The 22000-nt window shown below is 41.4% G+C and overlaps 1 protein-coding gene across 1 annotated transcript; it reads left to right on the forward strand.

Moving 5' to 3' along the window:
- Window positions 1–638: 638 nt before the first annotated feature.
- Window positions 639–15388, forward strand: BDH2 (3-hydroxybutyrate dehydrogenase 2; the record flags this gene model as incomplete). Its single annotated transcript, XM_081999271.1, has 9 exons — window positions 639–710; window positions 2268–2346; window positions 5514–5610; window positions 6035–6143; window positions 11755–11815; window positions 12497–12610; window positions 13144–13202; window positions 13898–13990; window positions 15335–15388. The coding sequence occupies 9 exons, from the start codon at window positions 639–641 to the stop codon at window positions 15386–15388; spliced, it is 738 nt and encodes a 245-aa protein (XP_081855397.1).
- Between the last annotated feature and the right edge of the window lie 6612 nt (window positions 15389–22000).

The following is a 22000-nucleotide window of genomic DNA, read 5'->3' on the forward strand; positions in this document are numbered from 1 at the left end:
AGTAAGGTGGAACCTCCTAGAGACTTTCTACTGCTTGCCTAAGCATGCTCAGTAGTTCCCTGAGAGCAAGCAATGTGCGAGAGGCAAGACAGAACAAAGCTTCATTCCCCACCCTGGCCTTGTTGGAGCTGGGAATCTGCTGTGCTGGAAGATTCCTCAGTCAATTCAGAGCAGACACCAAGGCCAGGGTATTGTGTGGAATTTATTGCAATCTAGGAAGTTGAAGAGTTTATAGTTTGAGAGGAGTAGAAGAAAGACCTTTCTAAGAACACCATGGACCGTGGAAGCACTAGATTACAAGTTATTGTACTTCTGTTTCATTTTGACTTTTTTTTTCCCTGTTTAAGGAAAATAAAGTCTGGCTTCTGTTATAATAAAGCTTGGCTTTTGAGCTCAAATGCCTTTTGATCTTTTTGAGGCTCTTACTTGGGGGGGGCGGGGAGTTGAGGCAGAACCCTGGATGACTCATGGTCACACTGCAGCCAAACAGGACAATCTGTGATACGATTTGATGGCAGAGGTACTCTGAATCACGTCTGGTTTTTGGAATGCGTTTGTATCTGATTCCCAGGGAGTGTTGTTGGCTCATCTTTTTGTTAAAGATTCTGTGACACCTTCTGTCTGCACAGGTCAGCAATATGGGTCGGCTTGATGGGAAGTTCATACTCCTCTCTGCAGCAGCACAGGGGATTGGACGAGCAGCTGCTATAGTAAGTTGGAAAATGTTTGTTGTCCTGTACTTGAGCTCGGTCTGTAATGCTAGCTTGTCCAATGACACCTGCACCAAACAAGTGCTTGAATTAATAAACCACAGGTAAGAAGCCAGAACTACCCGTTGAAAAATTTAGGGAATAAAATAATCACTATACTGTACCATGCATGCTTTGTGCTGTTTCAGTTTCTGAAAGTCTTCAGCTCTGAGGGTGATGTTAGGCAAGGATAAAGGCAAGATTTGAGAACAGCTGCAACTGCTTTTCTAACAATATATGGTTGGTACTGTCTGTACCTTTAATCCAATATGTCTGCTGCTTTGTTCTGGGAGAAGATAAGGAGGATAGAGGAAATATTTCCTGTTGTAAGGTGCATACTGCAAAGATCCCCTACAGTAAAGCCAAAATATTTTATCTACATTAATAGTTGACGTAACCAAGTCTACATGATACTAATAATGCTACAATGTTGTTAACAATGAGCAACTGCGAGAAATCCTTCACAAATTTTATTCAATTACTGTTAAACAGAATTCAACATATGTATTAACTTTCTGGTTACCTTTTAATTCCTTTTGACTAGTTCTTCCCCTGCTACTTCCTTCTGTAGCAGATAAACCAGTAGAGTTACCTCAGTATCCCTGCAATGTAGTCAACAAGCCAGGAAAAGCTCCTGTAAGTAGGATCTTTGCCAGACTAGTTAGTTTCTCATGCATGCAGTTAAGAATGCAGAAGACTGCTGATCTTGGCACTCACATTAAAATGCTCAGTCCAAGGAGTAGGTAATCTTCCTAATGATTTCACTTTGTAAATACCCAACAAGCCACGGAAGGCTGGCGTGTTGAACACCACTATCCTCTGAAGTTGCACTTGAGACACTTACTTTGAAGATTAGGGGCTACAGGCTGAGATGTCAGAATACTTTTGATGTGGAGGTTACTCTCTTAGCATAGCTGTTGACTTATGAGTAATTACAATGCAGAGAAAGCAGGTTTTGAAGGGTGCATCAAGAATGAAGGAGTATCTCTGCTTAAGTATTAAAGAAAAGTCATGCTCTGTTTAATATTGCTCTGTTCCAATGATTTGGAGGAAAATTATTTTCATAAAGCTTATATACCACTATTCCTTTTTTATGACTCATGTCTTTACCTGTCAAATCCCATAACTTCATTTAAATCCAACAATACAGACAATTCTACTCCTACGTGTTTGTAACGTGCTTGCTAGTGCACATGGAGCTAGTAAGGGCAATAATAATACCACTTGTCTTAGTCTGGTTACTGGTTTTATACTTCATTTATGGATTCTTTACCTTAGGGAAAAGATCTTGAATCCATCTTTTATCATGTATAGTTACATGATATTAGTTGTGCCCAGGATGTGTGGTAATTGATGTCCATTACTCCCTGACATGCCCAGAATGACAAGTGAGAGATCAGCTGCCTTCAGCCAACTTTTCTTCTGAGCCAAAAATGAAATGAGAAGAAAACAGATTTTCTTTCTGGTAAGATCTGGAATATCTAAATATAAACTGATTCTCTTACTTGTATTTTTCAGACTTTTGCTAAAGAAGGAGCCAAAGTCCTTGCTATAGACATCAATGAGTCTAAGCTGCAAAAACTGAAGAAATATCCAGGTAAAAGACTTACAGTTGGCATTAGTTCAGCTCTTGGAAGTTTTGTTGTAGACTGGCTGAAATATGATTTGAGGATAGGGCAAATTTCAAAAGGCCAGAAAAAATGGAAAATGTCCAGACTAATTCTTTAGATGTTGGCATTGCTTTATTCTGTGGTGTGGAATGGCAGAGATTTAGCATGTAAAATACTGCAACATCAGCACATCAGACAGTATTATTCCAGGCATGTGGAATAACTTTGAGTTTCTTGTGTCACAGCAGCAGTTGATTTCTGCTTCCCAGAACAGCACCCATTTCAGTTACCTTTTGAGATCTCTAGGCTAGTTGTCAAACATATTATTCTAAAAGGCATGGAATGCTTTTCTCTGATCACAAGAACTAACATCCAGCTATATAAAAAGTAGATATAATGTCTTGCATTTCCATGGTCTATACTTACTAAGGAAAGTATTAAAAGTATAGCTATCTAGTAGAATTTGTATGTCTTCGGAAACTAACTCCACCAGTGCTAGATAAGCCTGTTCTGTTTGTACAAATGCTCATGCCTGAAGGTTGCTTTCCTACTGATATCACAGGAACATACTTCAAGGAGCAGGTTTTGCATAGCTGCATTTCTTAATCATAAGTGACACAAGTATGGGACGTTATATTAAAAAAATTATCTTTTCAATCTTGAAATAAAAATTAAGAGTTGCATATATTTTAAAACTGAAAGGGCTTCCAACTTAATTTGATGGAAGGAAGTGGGTTTAATGAATTCCTATTACAGGGTGACAATCAAATATGCAAAAACACTTTTCTCTGGCACAGCTTTTAGTGTGAACATCGGTCTCTACTGACTGGAGTTTACCACCAGCAATTCCTTAGGAATTCCTTTAGGGCTTTCCAGGGTCATTCTGAGGGTGTTTAGGAGAGTGTTACATTTTGAACTGTGCATTTTTTCCCTCTGCTAGTGTGTTCAGAAGGAAAGGGGTAATTTTCAATATACTCTGAGCCATTTCCAGCCTTTTGACATGTGATTAGGTAAGCTGTAATTCATCAAGGCACATCGTGGTCTTTGAATTTTATCCAGGAGAGGTAATTCCAGTGCTGATGTTAATCACCAGCCTGTAGTCTAATTGCATTGTTATACACAAATCTCTTTAAAAGTGTCTATATCATTTAACTAAGACATATACAGCCTGTTCATGGTCTTGTCATTTTGGCTTCAAAAGAAACAGGTTTTTATCCATTTCAAATCAAATTCTTCCATAATTTAGACATCACTCAGATGCTTTAGACAGCTTTACAGTATGTACACTGGATGAGACCTCTGGAGGCCACTTAGTTCTGCCTGCTGCTCTGGTTAGAGCAGGTTGCTTAGGGCTGTGTTGAGTCAAGTTCTGAACATCTCTAAGGATGGAATTTCCTCAACGAACTCTGTAGGCCCCTGTTCAAGTGCAACTGCTATCATGGTTTTAAAATGATAATGATATTTAAAAAAAACAACCAAACAAGAAAAACCCACCAAAACTCACAAAAACCAAACACGTTACATTCGGTCAAACTTCCTTATGTTCCAACTTCTTTTTACTGCCTTTCATCCTTCCACTGTGGGCCCTGGAAGTCTGGCTCCATCTCTTCTACAATCTCACCAGGTAGTTGTAGATGCTTACTAGACTGTGTGTCACTAGTTGCACATGACTAAATTGTGTGGTTAAAAAAACAAACAAATAAACAAAAAAAACCCCAAAAAACCAACACACCACACAACCAAACCAGAACTGCCCCACACTGTTTGGGGCACAGGTGTGTTCTGCACTAGACATCCCTCTACCCTAGATGCAGGATATGCTGTGATGAGGCTGTGGCAAAAAGGTGATCAGCAGCAAGTCTTAGTGCCCTGGGACTCTAATTGTACCTGCTAAGGGAATTACTGGCGTATACCCCGACTCCTCCTTTGCTACTCATCCAGGTTTCCTTTGGATGAAAAGTTCACATATTTGAGAAGGGGATACAGCTCAATCTTTACATGCAATATGGAGTGAGGGTGCAGGCAACATGTATCATGAAGTATGCCTATTCCATAGTAAGCATTCAGCCTTGACATGGGTGAGAGAAGCTAGTTGTCTTAGATTGCTGGAAGATACTTAAGTAAAATGAGGTAAAATAACACTTAGATTATATCATATCTATCATATATATTACAATTCATCTGGAAGTTCTTTTACTTAGCTCTTTCCACCTCTGTCCCAGGAGTGGCACTGCTGTGGTTGGCCCTAAGGCAGTTCTGTTAGAGGGGCTGATTCTATCAAAAAGTGGCTGGAAGAGTTGTGCCTGTCCTTGTTTTGCAGTAACTATGTGTCTCAATCTTTCAGAGGTAACTTCTCTGAACAAAATATAAGGTTTGGGGTGTTTTTTTTTGTTATCAGTGTCTTGAAGGTATGGCACAGGCACAGCTCGTGCTATAAGCACTGACAGTAACAGCTGTCAGAGGCTGAAATAAGTAGACGGTTACAGTGAAAAGCAGTGAGATTCCAAGCCTTCTTTTGTTTATAAAGAAGTTTACAAATACAATGCTTGCTATGTTTTTGCAATTAAATAATTGCTATAATATCATTCCAGATAATATAAATCAATGTCTTATGTAAAATCACTTTTCCTCATTAGTTAAATTATATAAAGCTGATTCATAATATCCTCAACTACACATGGATAGATGGCATGTAATGTGACTGCGAGTGTGTGACACATGTAACTAGTTCCAAGTAATTATTATTCTATAATGGCATGACAGCTTGTTATGATTATACAGGTTCTATAATTCCTCAGTGAGAGTAGAGTGGAATTCAAATTTATTGGAAATGTTTTTATGGTAAATGATGTTAGCTCTTTTGCTTGTGTGATGCTGTATGACAATCAAATCAGTTGATTTCTTTTTAATTCCCTTCTGAAATTTTAAATAGTATGACATGCTGTCCACTGCTGTCCCAATTTAACCATTACACTAATTTAATCATTAAGTGTAATTCTCACTCATTGAGTGTCCATGTCTTGATGCACCTCTGAGTGTGGATCGTTCCTGGCAAGCCACTGGCTTGAATTGCAGATGCAATCCTCAGCACTTCAGAAAAATAAACTGCTGATCTTTAGCCAAATACAGCGAAGCAAATACCGTGTTTTTCTAGGCATTCAAATACGGGTTCTGGATGTCACCAAAAAGGAGCAGATAGAAAATCTGGCCAAGGAGATTGAAAAGATTGACGTCCTCTGTAACATTGCAGGGTAACCAGCTTTTATTTGATCCTATTTTTCCAGTTTTCCCTGTCCTCCAGAAGTACTTTCTTTTACTTAAATGTCTTTTCTTTCTTTTGTTTTAATGCATTTTATACCTTTAATACAAACTTTCATGTGTCTTCATCAAAACGGAATTTTTTGTGCGCAGCCATGTTACCCAGACCAAGATAGGATGGCTTTGGCATTAGTTGTTTTCCACACTCTGTGGGTGCCCTATACTATGGCACAGGCACAGCTGTGTGAGTGTCCCTCCTAGCACAACAGTGAGCAAAGTTGATGGTCTGCTACTACTTGACTTTTTTTATTTCCCTATTGCTAAGCATTTCTTTGCACATATCGAGACTGCCTTGTGCATAAAAAGCCATAGAAATGTAAACCACAGACAGTAATCCATTTCATGCGCTTATTCTAGGTTTGTTCATCATGGAACCATTGTGGACTGTGAGGAGCAAGACTGGAACTTCACTATGAACCTCAATGTTCGCAGCATGTATCTAATGATCAAGACATTCCTTCCGAAGGTAAGGCTTGGCTTGCTCATGACTTTTAGTCTCTGCTGCATTGTATTTAAAGTGAGAGGTCTTAAGTTGTTGCTGCTGTGACAGCATGGAATTTGAGATAAAAATGCAAGCATGCAGCTTTGGGTGGGGAGGCCCTTAGAGTATAGCGATCCTACTCTAAAGCATTCTCTGCACTGTGTAATCCTTCAAGTAGACAATCTATCTAAAGGATATTGTAGAGAAGACTAATTCAGGGATTTTGCCCTATGTAATTTGTAACTAAACCCCTTCAAACTCAGAGCAGTGAGGGAGCCATTGAATACAGTGCTATATATATAGCTTATACTATAGCACACAGCTGCCCACTATCACTGCTACAAAATATTTATAATTAATGTATATTAACATGAATTTTATGGAACTCTGGAAACTATCTTGTGAAGCAATTCAGCGCCACTGATGCTAACATGCTGGTTATATCAGAACAATTCAATTAGTCTAGCAGTTTGAGAGCACTTGTGTTTGATGTAATAACTAGGTTTGGGGCTACAAAAACTTGTGGACTGAATAAGGCATTTGTATTCCTGTAAATGCAAAGGCCAGATGTGAAAGCTGTGACCATGACTGGATAACGACTGCTCTGAAAAGTGCTGTTCTAGTCCTTGGTTGATTGGTTGATTTTGTTTGTTTGTTTGTTTTCTTAGCTGATCTTCATTTTCAAAGGTTATTTATAACAACTTTAGGCATCTCAAGTTTTGGGATGCCTAAAACTGTTATAATGTAAAAAAAGTTAGCTACAATTCAAAGATGCTAGAGAGTTGTGTTATAGTCTTCTCCAAAGCAAGAAGAGTTTGAATGGGATCAGTGAATTACTGCATTAGTAGATAGCATGAACAGATGTCTGTGTAGCATAACTTACTGTGGTGACAAGAGGGCAATGATTCAGAGGTGGCTATCTAGGAAAAAAATCCTTCCCTGTCATAGTCTTCATCCCTGAGATGACTTAGGAAAACCTAGTGAGAATTGCAGATTCTGCTTCAGTGAATAGATCAAAAAGAGATATGCACCGGTTCATGCCAATTAAGCTTTGCTACCCTGCGTATCAATTGCACGTAGGGCTGTTCTGCGAGTGGTAGTGGGCTGTTTTGCTGGACCTGCAGATAAAAAAATAGTTTGCATTTGAATGACGTAAGTCACCGAGGCGAGTGGCTCTGATGCTGGCAAGATGCGCAGCAGAGCACTCCAGCACTGTGCACAGCAGGGTTCCCAAATCAGGGAAATCTCCAGGGGAGCAGAGAGAGCTGCCAGGAGCCTGCAGCTCATGCCACAGAGGCTGACAAGACATGGGCAGGGCCAGGAGCAATGGCAGCCAAGCCCCCACACCTATAAAAGAAGCCCCTGGAGAGCACTGGCAAACAGGGCATGGTGCGTCAGTTCATGCAGAAGGGCGTGCGGGAAGGGCGCTGAAGCTCTGCCAGCTTGACCAGGGAGCAATGGTATCTACTCAGCAGAAAGCCATGGCCTCTCAAGCTCTGCACCTGCCGTGACCGACAGAGCTCCGGTGGGAATATGCAGACACCCAGGTGTCAGGCCGCAGTCTGTGCTCTGCTCTTAACGCCAGTATGGGACAGCAGCAGTGAGCACAGCTGTGAGAGCTGCGCACAGGTAGAGGAACCCCTCTGCTTAGTGACAGAGCTCTGGGGAGAGGCGAGCAGGTTGAAGAGTATCAGGGTGGGTGAAAGAGAGGCTGACTACTGGAATCGCACCCTGCCTTCCCTAGGAGAGGCCCAATGGGCAGACAGGACACATGATACAGACGATTGATTCCCTGTCCTCTCTGTGCCTGGATGAACACAGTGACTTAAAGGATGGGGGCATAATGGTGACAAGTTCCTGCCTGGAGCAGCAGGTGCATCTCCTCTGTGACTACCCCACCTTCCCTGGTGCCCTCGCATAATAGGTATGAGGTTCTGCAAGTGGAACCAAACAATAATGAGGGCAATGGTTCATCTAGCTTGGAAGTCTTGCCAAGCTTAAATTGGCTATACCCTGTGTCAAAACTGCTTCCAAGAAGAAGACAGGTCATTGTCATAGGAGACTCCCTTCTGAAGGGAACAGAAGGTCCACTATGGAGATCAGACCCACTTACTTAGGGAAGTCTGCTGCCTCCCTGGAGTCCATGTTAAAGATGTGAAGAGAAAATTTCCTGTTCTGGTATGGTCCTCAGGTTATTATCCGTTATTGATTTTTCAGGTAGGCAGGGATGAGGTTGCAACATGAAGTCTGAGGGCAATCAAGAGAGACTTCAGGGCCTTGGGATGACTGGTTAAGGGATCAGGAGCACAAGCAGTGTTCTCCCCTATCCTTTCAGTTGCAGGGAATGATGAGGGAAGAAACAGGAAGAGCCAGCAGATCAATACCTGGCTCTGAACCTTGTGTCACCAGCAGAATTATGAGTTTTTTGATCATGGGTTGGTTTACATGACACCAGGCCTGCTGGCGACAGATGGGGTACACCTGTCTCAAAGGGGGAAAAGGATCTTTGTACAGGATTTAGCAGGGCTCACTGAAAGAGCTTTAAACTAGATTTCAAGGGGAAGGGGTAAATCCAGGCTTGCTAGAGATAAGCCTTGGGGTTGCACACAGATGTTTGAAGGACAGTGCGCTAGTCAGGTCCATTGATCTGCCGTCTTAGTGGAGGCAGGGGCTGGAGACCCAAGCTGCAGCAAAGACGCAAGGGTTATTGACGTGTTAGAAACCATGGAAGTGCCTGAAAATGGAATTAGGTCTTCTCCCTCCTCAAAAAGGTGGTGGGATAAATAGCTCAACTGAAGTGCACCTACACCAATGCATGCAGCATAAGCAACAAACACGAGGAGCTGGAAGCCATTGTGCAGCAGGAAAACTAAGATACAGTTGCCATCACGGAGACGTGGTGGGATGACTCGCACAACTGGAATGCTGCAATGGATGGCTATAAACTCTTCAGAAGCGATAGGCAAGAAAGGAGAGGCAGTGGGGTAGTCCTGTATGTTAAGGAGTGTTTTGATTGTCTAGAACTTAGTGATGGTGATTATAGGGTTGAGTGTTTATGGGGAAGAATCGGGGGAAGGCCAACAAGGCAGATATCATGGTGGGAGTCTGTTGTAGACCACCCAACCAGGATGAAGAGGCAGGTTAAATATTCTATAAGCAGCTGGGAGAAGTCTCACAATTGCTATCCCTTGTTCTCATGGGGGACTTCAACTTACCAGGTGTCTGCTGGAAATAGAGCAGAGAGGAAACAGTCTAGGAGGTTCCTAGAGATAATTTCTTGACAGAGCTGGTAAGTGAGCCAACTAGGGAAGGCTGGACCTGTTGTTTGTGAACAGGGAAGGGCTTGTGGGTGATGTGATGGCTGGAGGCCATCTTGGGCATAGCTATTACAAAATGATAGAGTTTTCATTTCTTGGTGAAGTAAGGAGGGGGGTCAGCAGAACTGCTGCCTTGGACTTCCGGACGGCAGACTTTGGCCTGTTTAGGAGACTGGTTGACTGAGTCCCTTGGGCAGCAGTCCTGAAGGGCAAAGGAGTCCAGGAAGGCTGGAAATTCTTCAAGAACAATATCTTAAAGTCACAGGAACAGGCCATCCCCATGTGCTGAGAGACAAGCTGGTGGGGAAGAAGACTGGACTGGCTGAACAGAGAGCTTTGGCTGGACCTTGGGGGGGAAAAAAAAGTAGAGTTTATGACCTCTGGAAGAAGCGGCAGGCAACTCAGGAGGACTACAAGGATGTTGTGAGGTTATGCAGGGTGAAAATTAGAAGGGCCAAGGTCCACTTAGAACTTAATCTAGCTGCTGTGGTAAAAGACAATAAAAAAATTGTTCCTATAAATAAATTAGCAACAAAAGGAGAGCTAAGGAGAATCGCCATCCTTCACTGGATGTGGGGGAGAAACATAGTGACAAGGATGAGGAAAAGGCTGGGGTACTTAATGCCTTCTCTGCTTCAGTCTTTAATAGTAAGACCAGCTGTTCTCAGGTTACCCAGCCCCCTGAAGCTGGAAGGCAGGGACTGGGAGCAGAATGAAGCCCCCATAATCCAAGGGGAAATGGCTAGCAACCTCCTACACCACTTAGACACACATAAATCTATGGGTCTGGATGGGATCCACCCAAGGGTACTGAGGGAGCTGGCAGAAGTGCCCACCAAGCCATTCTCCATCATTTTTATCAGCAGTCTTGGCTAACCAGGGACGTCCCAGTTGACTGGAAGTTAGCAAGTGTGATGCCCATCTACAAGAAAGGTCGGAAGGAGGATCCGGGGAACTGCAGGCCTGTCAGTCTGACCTGAGTGCCAGGGAAGGTTACGGAGCAGGTTATCTTGAGTGCCATCACACGGCACATACAGGACAACCAGGTGATCAGGCCCAGTCAGCATGGGTTTATGAAAGGCAGGTCCTGTTTGACTAACCTGATCTCCTTCTATCACAAGGTGACCCACTTAACAGATGAGGGAAATGCTGTGGATGTTGTTTACCTGGACTTTAGTAAAACCTTTGACACCATTTCCCACAGCATTTTCCTGGAGAAACTGGCTGCTCGTGGCTTGGATGGGTGTACTCTTCGCTGGGTAAAAAAACTGGCTGGGTGGCTGGGCCCAAAGAGTTGTGGTGAATGGAGTTAAATCTGGTGGGCAGCTGGTGTTCCTCAGCGTTCAGTATTGGGGCAAGTTTCATCAAGGATCTGGACGAGGGGTTTGCGTGTACCCTCAGTAAGTTTGCAGGTGACACCAAGTCAGGCAGGAGTGTTGATCTGCTGGAGCATAGGAAGGTTCTGCAGAGGGATTTGGACAGGCTGGATTGATGGGCTGAGGCCAAGTGTATGAAGTGCTGGGTCCTGCACTTCGGCCACAACAACCCCATGCAACGCTACAGGCTTGGGGATGAGTGGATGAAAAGCTGCCTGGTAGAAAATGACCTGGGGGTGTTGGTCAACAGCCATCTAAATATGAGCTGGCAGTGCGCCCAGGTGGCCAAGAAGGCCAACAGCATCCCGCCTGTATCAGAAATCATGTGGCCAGCAGGACGAGGGATGTGATTGTGCCCCTGTACTCAGCACTAGTGAGGCTGCACCTCGAATACCGTGTTTAGTTTTGGGCCCCTCACGACAAGAAAGGCATTGAGTTGCTGGAGCGTGTCCAAAAAGGGGCAATGAAGCTGGTGAACGGTCCGGAGTGCAAGTCTTACGAGGAGCAGCTGAGGGAACCGGGGTTGTTTAGCCTGGACGAAAGGAGGTTGGGGGGAGACCTTATCACTCTCTACAACTAGCTGAAAGGGGGTTGTAGCAAAGTTGGTTTTGGTCTCTCTTCCCAAGTAACAAGTGATAGGGCAAGAGGAAACAGCCTCAAGTTGTGCCAGGGGAGGTTTAGATTGGATATTAGGAAAAATTTCTTCGCTGAAAGAGTTGTCAAGCGCAGGAGCAGGCTGCCCAGGGAAGTGGTTGAGTCACCATCCCTGGAGGTATTTGAAAGACATGTAGATGTGGCACTTAAGGACATGGTTTAGTGGTGGGCTTGGCAGTGCTAGCTTGACAGTTGGACTTGATGTTAAATGTCTTCTCCAACCTAAACAATTTTATGATTCTTTTGCAGATGCTTAAACAGAAATCTGGAAATATTATAAATATGTCTTCTGTGGCATCTAGCATTAAAGGTCAGTAGCTTGCTAGAGTTCGTTATCTCAAACTTAAAATTATGGGAATGCAAAATAAATATTGCACAACTTTGAATTTAGAGGTTATTGCCAATCCTGTGGAGGGATGCAGCTAAAAAAAGAAAGTGAACACATCAACTCATACACGCAAGGAAGATGGAAAATTGCAGAAACACTAAGATCCTTGCCTCTGAACTTTTGAATCTGTCCTGAATGTTTTGTAGAATCCTCTTTATCAGTTTGTATTAACTAAAAAGGAATTACTTCCAGTGATACCTTGCTACATATGTTCTTCAGAGAAACAAGGAAGAAATGACAATTACGTAAGTGGCATAGCTATGCTTCCCAAGGAAGCCTGATGGTGACTAACAGATGGGTATCTGCTGTTCCTAAATCCTTGTTTGCTTTGTTAACTTTTCTAGACTACTCCCCAAACTTATACTGTTGAAAGATTGTGTGCTTTCCTCTGGTGTATGCCTGAGTAGAATTTTGGCAGCCAGCGTTCTAGTTAGCCTCCCCTTAGGGAAAGACTACAGGTGCTACAGCAAATGCTGGAGTCCAGAAGCAGGTGTATATTGAACAAACTTGGCTCTCTTTTTTTCTTTCCCCTTCCTGTTTTGTTTTTTTTTTTTAATTTGCAAAATATGTTTCTACACTGCCTTCACGCTGACCTTCTGTTAGGAGTTGTGAACAGATGTGTATATAGTACTTCAAAGGCAGCAGTTATTGGTCTAACAAAGTCTGTGGCTGCTGATTTCATTGAACAAGGCATCAGATGTAACTGCATATGTCCTGGTAAGTATTCTTACATTATTTTGTAAACTAGGAGCAGATGCTAAGTGGTCAGATTTAGCTTAACCTTATTAACAAAGAATAGACTTACAAGTGGCAACTAAAGTTCCCAGCAATCTAAAGGAACAGGACAATGCTTGAAACATTCTGAGATTTAAAATAGAAAAGTTGTTACTTTTGTACTGTATGTTTAGTCTGTTAACCCAGCACATGCACATTATATATGCATTGCACATTATTTGAATGTTTATTTTCAAAGATATAGTCTAGGAAGTTAGAATCAGGCAAGGGCTAGCTAAGAAGCTAGCCACTGTTTAACATTCTGAAAAGTATTGAATCTAATTCTCAAAAGTCTGGCCTTCTATTGAAATTTAGAATCCTATGCTACGTTGATAGTTCTGCAGTCTTTCTCCTGAATCACATTATGAAGATACACATAAGTGTTAAGATATACAAATAGAGCCAATGAACTGCATTTTTTTGTCATGATTGTTGATGCAGTTGATTTTTAATATTGAATTTAAAATTTTGTTTAGGAACTGTTGACACACCATCTTTACAGGAAAGAATCCAAGCCCGGCCTAACCCAGAACAGGTGAGAAAGCAGTTTATTAATTTGATCATGTGCATACATATGTTTTAACTCCCTTTAAAAAAAAAAATATATATAGTGCCACTTCTGCCTGTATTCAGGAATGTCCCATATTTCAAAGGAGCAATGATAACAAAACAGTAGTGTCTCCTTTGACAGTTTGGTCAGTTTGTACTCAAGACAGAAGTCTTAAAATGCCATAGAAGGATACTATTGCTTAGTGAATACAGAGGGACTGTCATCTATGGAAGCATTTACAACCATTGGTTACAGTATCTAGTGCAAAAGTAGAAGACATGTTCTACTGTGGCATGTGGCAGCCACAAACTAGTGCAAAATCATGATAGAAAGGGCATGCTGGCCTATGCATTTCAAAATTATTACTTAACCATACTGACTAGGTAACTTTGAGCCCTTGTTTGAAGAGCCTGGGAATATCTACCACCAAAGGAAGAACTTATGTTGGCTTTATTCTGGAACCAGAGACTTAGGTCCAGTCTCCTACTATTTTTCAACATGAAATTCATACCACTGTTAATAACCTAATTTCTTTTTCTAGCCTAAATTCCCTACTCAGTGTACTAAAAGAAGTCATGACTTACGGCCTGTTTCCAGTATTGCTTTGTACATGTCATACTAATCAGGTTAAAATAATTGTTTTTTTACTTTTTGTGTACTAAATGCTGTTGTATATCTAGGCATTGAAAGACTTTCTAGCCAGACAGAAGACTGGTAGGATGGCTACTGCTGAAGAAGTGGCCCATCTCTTTGTGTACTTGGCTTCTGATGAAGTAAGTATGGAACAGTAAAATTTCCTGTCACAGAATGCCATGCTACTTTGCTGCTTCACAGTAGAGAGAATTTGTTTTAGGAGGATTTATATTGTCTTTGAGCTGGATTATTACAAAAATAAAAAAAAATATGATCTTTTACTGAGTTTAACCTACAATACAAAAAGTACTCTGAATGTTGATAGTGACGAAGGCATTATGTATATGCTACCACAGCCCAGTGGTTTCATGTCATCTGAGCAAACTGACTGACCCCAAACCATTCTGAATGGTAGGAGAAATGGGCTTGTCTGCTTTCCCAAGTTTGCACCACAGCTAGATCATGTTTTAAGGTGGCAGAATTAGTAGTCATCACCTACGTTCACTATTAAAGAGCAAATATTTGCATAGAACTGCTGAACGCTTTAGCAAAAAGGGCTAATGCTCTGATTGAATCTACCCTTTCAGTGTAAGGAAGACAATAGACCTACCGAGGTTGTTACACACCAAACTTTTAATGGCCACTGCAAATACCACCAATACTAATGAGCGCACATCAAGGTTATTTCAGGTGCCATAAATTTACTATGAATCTAAAATTGGACCGGATTCCTCTGGACTTGTCCAGCAGTCCTACTGAGCATAGAACAATACTTCAATGGAATTAATTCAGTCTTAATGTTGCTATCTATCAGTAATCTGTTTATAATTTTCATCTTTGTTTTAGTGTTTCTGTAAAGCTACTAATTTTTTTCCAGTCTGGTCATAGGGTTTTCAGCCATGTGTAGACAGAATTACAGTTTTCCAATATATTCCAGTATGCTTCAGTACTGACACAGAGGAGAATGTCAACAGGTCAGTTGCTTACCTCACTATCTGCATCATCTAAATTTTCAGTGAGGTCCCCTTTAATTATTGGCTGACCTGGTGAGATTCTGCTCAGTTGAACAGAGCTAATAACATCATAGTGTGAGGTATTATTCCTGCAGGTGCGATAGCACTTCAGGACATGGTTTAGTGGGCATGGTGGTGTTGGGTTGATGGTTTGACTTGATGATCTTAATGGTCTTCTCCAACCTTAATGAGTCTGTGATACCTGAAGTCTAGCTTATGTGAATTTGTACACTCGGGATGCATTCTCATATTAATGCCTCTAATACTACTTTTGTTACACTCCCCTGAGTTAGCTGAAAGGCTTCCATTTCAAATTTTGTTTATATTCTACTTATTCAGATATTTTTGTAAAACAAAAGATTGTTTGTATAAAAAGAAAGCATTTTTTGAGTTTAAAGAAAAAGTGTTTCCCGGTAATTAATAGGCATGAAAAAGTAGTTAAAATCCTTGTTACTTTTTATGTAATTTCAGTCTGCCTACGTGACTGGTAATGAACTGATCATTGATGGAGGATGGAGCTTGTGATCGACCCTACCTGCAAATGGAAATTCATACCATGAAAGGCAAAAAGTGAGGATCATGTTTCTTAGTTAAGATAGCTTGCAAAGATTTAGATCACGCACATGATGTCTTTCAAAACAAATCTGGTGCATTTTTACTGCTGTATGATCTCTTTCTAGATTGATCTTACTGATTCACTTTTCCCTAAATAGTGAAACACTGGAGTAAAACACATGTCATGTACCTTCAATTTATGGTAACTCCAAAAACATGAAAGAATAGCAATTTAATGTTTAAGATTTCAGAAGGCAAAGAATATTATTTAAGGTACAAGATCCGAGTTGTGTTTTAAGCAGATCTGAGTGAAAGGAATTAAATACTACCTTTATTCTCACCCTGCAAAGCATGTGGAAGCTAAATATTCATAATTAGGTTTCCTACTAGCACTGACACACTATCCAGAGAAAACAGAGCAACTACTATTTAATCAGCCAACGGGATTCTGAACTAAGAGCGGTTTAAACAGAAGAAAGCAGAAGTAATAGCAAGTTTGAAGATTGGAACTTTTGAATCATTTTGTTACAGGTAATAGGTGTTTCTATATTAGAGAACATGCTAGTTGCAAATTGTACTTGAAAGCACATTCTGCTTTTCAAATTACAAAGTAAGTTCTTTCTGTTCTGTAGTATCATTAGCAAAATGTTTTAGAACTGTAACTATAGAAAAACAGTCAGAATTGCTGAAAAGAATATGTCCCAAGCCTGACAACACTTACAGATCCAAAGTGGGCTGGGCAAGACAGTCAAACACTGTAGATAACATGGTGTATGAGTACACGAAACTTCCTGCATATACTGCAAAGAGTCAGAGTACATGCACAGCTGGTGCGTGCAACTACAATGTCCATTTTCCAGATCCTGGGCAAGTTAGGCTGTTGGAATCTGGGAAAGCAGTAGCACAAAAGGTGAGGCAACAGATTACCAGTAGAAGCAGTAGGCTTGGCCACTTTGTGGAGTTTGGGACGGTTTGTTTGTTTAAGCACATAACCACTGTAGTCACTGGCTTCATAAAGCAGAAACAATGGAAAGGAGCCTCCTCTAACGCTTAAGACTAAAGGTTACAGCCTGTAGAGAGCATAGGGAATCACATGTAGTTTTACAATGTTAGAAAATTCCTAGTGGGAGAAATAGAGACCAGAATTGTTTCATTATGGTATAGATCACTCCTAAAATGGTCTTGGAAGTATCATATCTTCCCCCCACCCCCTTTCCATGTACAGAAAGTATTATGCAAGGACATCACTCTGGTGGGTGTGGATGGGGGTATATGTAGGAGAAATATTCTTACATACATAGGTGAATCTTCATGAATATGGTTGGCTTCTGGCACAAAAGCAAAAGGAGTGACACTGACACTCTATCCAGGGCCAATATATTCCTCTTCAAAAGGATGTACTAATATTGGCTAAATAATGTCAAATCTGTATGCTAGGTGCTAGGCTTTGGTATTCTGTTGCTTGGTTCTCAAATACCAATACAGTAGTTCATGCTAAAACACAAGGCTAAGTTCCGCTGAAAAGGACTGTTTCTACAAGAATTTGTGTTGATGTTTCTATTGTGGTAGCACATGAGAGCTTTGATTTATGAATCAGAACCCTATTATCATAGTCTCATATTCTGGAAGAAAACATAGATCCTGACCCAGAGATCTAAGGCAATGAATAACCTGAATTCCAAAACTATTTGTTTTGCCAACATACAGTTAAAATTGACATGAATGACATGGGCTGACTGCCTATAAATATGGTTACCTTAAAATTGCACACAGCTCCATTTACCTAGTTTGTGAATGAAGCTGTATATAATTTCATATATATACATATATATTAAATATGCCTATATGGGGGGGGGAATTGAAGAATAAATGCTACTGAGTATGTTTGATCAGTAATCAGAAAGCACAGGGAAAATGTACAATATTTTGTGTGTGTCTCTAACAACTACCACGTTTTAAAAAATTATTGCTTAAGCTTTTCAATATTAGCTGAAGCATTAATATAAATAATTTTATTTCAAAGATAATGGAACATGTTTAGTTAAAATCAGGCTTCTTATTTTAAAATTGTATGTAAATGTAACTTTTACAAATGAGAAAGTATTATGGATGTTGGCTTTCTTAGGCTTGTTATGGGTTTAACTTTTACCTTTTAATCATGGTTGGAGCATTCTGATCTTGTGTAGTATGTTTTTGAGTATCTAGTATTTCAATAAAGTGGCCCTGGCAGCCAAGCAGGATCAAGTTGAGGCAGAAATCCAAGGTTATCCAAAACAGTTCCAGCAATGTTCACTGACGTAAACTCAGAGGTCAGAAATTCAGGCTGGCAGAATACTGTTTCAGTGGTTTCAGAGTTTAGTATGAAGGCCAAAGTCCTGCCTCTGTAGTACTTGTAGATGGCTTACCTTGAAAAGAGGATCTCCCCACTGCAGTAACATGGGAAACTTGCACTGTGCATTCTGAAAATATAATTAAGAACCTGAGAGAAAATTCATTATACTTATTGCATATTGAACTTTATTAGTTAATATTTCTAAGCTCATACGTGATTGTAATATACAGATGCTACTCAGAAATGGCTTTTTCGTCAAAGCACTCTGGCAAGAAAAAGAGATGCCATCTGCTTTTTACATTGCACTTAAAAGCACAGAGGTATGTTTTTTTCAGTGGTACTCCAAGAAGCTGATGGAGCAGAAAAAAAAATCAGCAGAGGCTGGTGTCGCTTGCCTTATTAGCAATGCTTTTCATGGATGTGTTAACAGCTACAACTCTGAAATGTGTTCTAATGTCTAAGGGCTTTTACAGAAGACTTGCTGGAATTATTAAAGGAGAATGCTGCTTAATACTCTTGTGACCTCTTAATTCCCTGGTCTATTTTTAATAGAACTGGGTAATTCTGTTTTCTTTGCACCCCAGTGATAATATAAAGAGGAGTTTTTTTGACTCTTCAGAATCTAGGTCAAACCTTTCTCTTGTGGGGGAGGGAAGAAGAGACTTCCCTGATTCAGAGTCCTTCCAGAAAATTTAGTCTGATGAAGAAACAGTGCTTTTTTTCCTCTCAGATTTGTAGTCGGCTTAATTCTGTGTAATCCTACTAGGAGCAAATTAGCAACATGTTGCATTTGAATCTCCTTTCGCATGCACCCAGTGTAGCTTGCAAAATGAGGTTGACGGAGAAGGTCTGTTTCACTCTCTCCTGTGCACTTACAGATGAGGTGGACACACTTGATTCTTCTTTAAGAAGTAGAAATGCCTTCATGGGAACACCAGAACCTTGCAAGTATTTTTTTTATTATTATTATTCTGCCTGCCCTGATGCAATTCTTCTGCGTGCATCCAGAGCAGAATCATCGAGATCCTTACCCTTTCTTTCCAGCTAACCTCTAACTTGCTGCACTCCAAGAGGGTTGTATGTAGCCTCCCCATGCCTCTTCCCATGGCCAGGGGAAAGGCAGTGTAGAAAGCAACCTTTTTAATGTGTACAGGTTGCAATGAAATGACATGGGAAGCGGAGGGCTGGCTACATGAGACACACAAATCTATTTCCTTCTCATCCCTCGTCCTCCTGGATGCTGTGGGCTCAGGCCTGGTCCATTGCTCAAACCAACCTGATGCCTCTTTGACAGCTCCGACCATAGCCCGCCCTCACCCCCACCTAGTCACAGCGCCAAGAGGCACGAAAGGCACCCGGGAGGCCCTTTCGGTCTTCTCAAGCCCCAGCCTCAGCTCGGTTTTGCCGCTGGTGTAGCGAAGCCGTGGCCTTGGAGGAGGGACTGTGGCGGCAGCAGCAGCAGCGCGGAGGAGGAGCCAGGGCTGGCACAGAGCTGCTGCCGCTCGCAGGCAGCGGGTTATCCCCTCCCCGCCTCCGTGCGCCGGCACCAGCCGTGCGAGAGCGGCTGCACAGCGAGCCCCTTCCCTCCCGCCGCTGCCTGCCGTTCCCCAGGTTAGTTCTCAGCCCCTCGGCCTCCGTCCCCGGTGGCTGGAGAGGTAACGTGGGGGGCTGTTGGCTGGCTCTGCCGGCAGGAAGCTGTTGGGGAGGCGGGGAAGGAGGTTGCATCAGGGTTTACTTACGTCTTTTTGTGGATGATGATGCATGGTTTAGGTTGTCTTTGTTTGTTTGTTTGTTAGCTGCTCTGGCAGTGGTTGTGGTATTTTGTTTGTATTCCTTTCTGTACTGTGTGTGCGCAAAGCAGAACGTTCATGGTCACCAGGGCAATAGAGCTACTAATACAGGCATGTGCATGCTGTCCCTGTCAGTCATCTCTTCAGTTCAGCTCTCCCTCTCTTTCCTCCTCCCTGCCATTAATAACAAGTAAAATGAGAGGAACTAACAAAAAACTTTCTCATTTCAAAATAAGGAAAGTATATTTTACAGGGAGGGACTAAAATACGAAGAACTGGCTGGTTTCCATGGTACAGGCGTTAACCCTGTGGCATGAATTCTGCTCCATGATTTCTCAATCGCTGATTTTGTTTGTATAAGGGGGTGAAGTTTAAAAAACAAAACAAGCCCCACCCCACCCCCCCCCCCCAAAAAAACCCCAAACAAATACCATGAATCAAAAAAACCCCTCACCCTGATGTGAGTAAACTAATTAACTATTCACTTTGGTCTCATTAATCCAACTGGCTGTAGCAGTATCAAGAACCTAATGTGGTGAAGACCTGTCACAAAATGGGTAAGGACAGCACATAGGCTATCAGACTCCTCATTCGCACCTTGAAACCATTTCTGCTAAACAGAACATCTGATCTCCTTGCTCAGTCAGTCTTTCCTTTCCTATGTGCTACTGTGAACAATGCATTCAGGAGCTGAAGCTGTTGTGAGGTGGATTGGGCTTTCTCAGAAGTATGAACGTATTTCATGTCAACAACTACATGACCCCAAGTACTGGCACGTTGCCGGTGCAAAGCTGGACGGAGAGCAGTATCCTTCTGTCACTTGCGCACATGCACCCCTTTCATAACTACAAAATTAAGTATGCATACCCTGGGGAAGTGGTTGCTGAAGGGAAGGAGGTGCTGGTAGGTTGTTGATACCTTTCTATTCTAGTTAGTAGACTGGTACTTGTGGATTCCCATCCCCAGTGAAAAGCTGAACAATCCTATGGAGAAAAAAAACAAGCAGCAATTATTTACTTAAAAAACTTCGACATCACAACTATTCTGTATTTTTAATTACTACTTGTGGAACAAAAAAGTACTGGAATTTGAGTAAATTAACACTTTACATTTTTGAAAGGAAAGAAAGCAAAATTATTACCTTGTAACACATTGAAAGTGCTTGCCTATGGCTCTGTATTTTTCCTCTATGCCTTGGCCATGTCTCAAGCCAGTTTCATATCAGAACAGCTCAAATAAAACCACCCAGGTGTTACAATAGCCCCTGTCTTTGTTCGTGGCATCAGTTGTTCCCAAATATCAGACTTATTATAAACTGAAGGCTTGATAATTGTGAGAATCGGTGCTCTGACTTGCTTCCAGCAATTTTGCAAGGAAGGAATTTCTTGGCTTAAAAGTTCTGAGTGGTGTTTTATATGGCCAGAGCAATGTAGAAAACTTCATGAAAATGCTGTTAGCACTGAAATTTAGTTGGTAGAGTATATATACACACCTTTGCTGTAACAGAGAAGAACACTAGTAAGCCTTGTCTTCAGATATGTGCATGTGACTCTGGTGGCTCAGACTTGTGAAACTGCAGTCAATATATTGTACAAAAAAATAATCCTGACATACAGAACAGTTCACTGCCATATCACTTGTCAGCATCTATGGGACAAGAAGTGGACCAGTTAGACTGAGTAAATACAATGACAATTACCCACAAACAACTTGGACCTTATTTCCCACTCTGTGAAGTATCTCCATGGGATATAAGCAGTAAAAAAGAGCCATGTTTGATGAGCCTCACCTGAATATAAAGTGCACAGTTGTGCATAGCCCTGATTTTTATTCCAACAGGCATCTCCTGTTTCTTAGACATTCAGTCAGTGTGTTTGTGAATAGTGATGCCTCACAGAACCATGTTCTTGAAAACTGCCCTGAAAGTCAAGCTGGATCTGGTCAGGTTTAGGTTAAAAATGTGTATGCTTTAGAAACTGTATTTGTTGTTCTTAGCATCCATTTCATAAAGCTTGGCACTGCCATGTGCACAGGGCCTGTGACTCTCAGAACCAATGGTCCTGGTAAGTGGTGTTGACAGCAAATAACCTTTATCTTGTGCTGATAAGAGGCACAATATATATATTGTAATACATATATATTACAGCCATACTTTTAAGGAGGAAATAACAGCTTAGCACAGATCATCACAATTTAAAACTCAGATTTTCTTATTTTACTTTTCTAACTGCCTGACTTTAAGCTTAATACTGTTCTTCTGTTTGTTTCTGTTTCTTGTTCTTCCGTATAGCATACATAAGCATGCACAAAACATTAGATTCCAAATTGGGCTATGAGGGTTTTTTCACCTGATCTACAGGGAAGGAGACAACATCATAGAAAAGTCTTCTATGTGGAAAATAGCATTACTTGCTTCTCTCTAACTTTTCTGTCTTTACTGCTTTCCTTAGGTTTGCAACA

This window comes from Phaethon aethereus, assembly GCF_964289735.1.
Source record: "Phaethon aethereus genome assembly, chromosome: 4".
Taxonomy (NCBI): Eukaryota; Metazoa; Chordata; class Aves; order Phaethontiformes; family Phaethontidae; genus Phaethon; species Phaethon aethereus.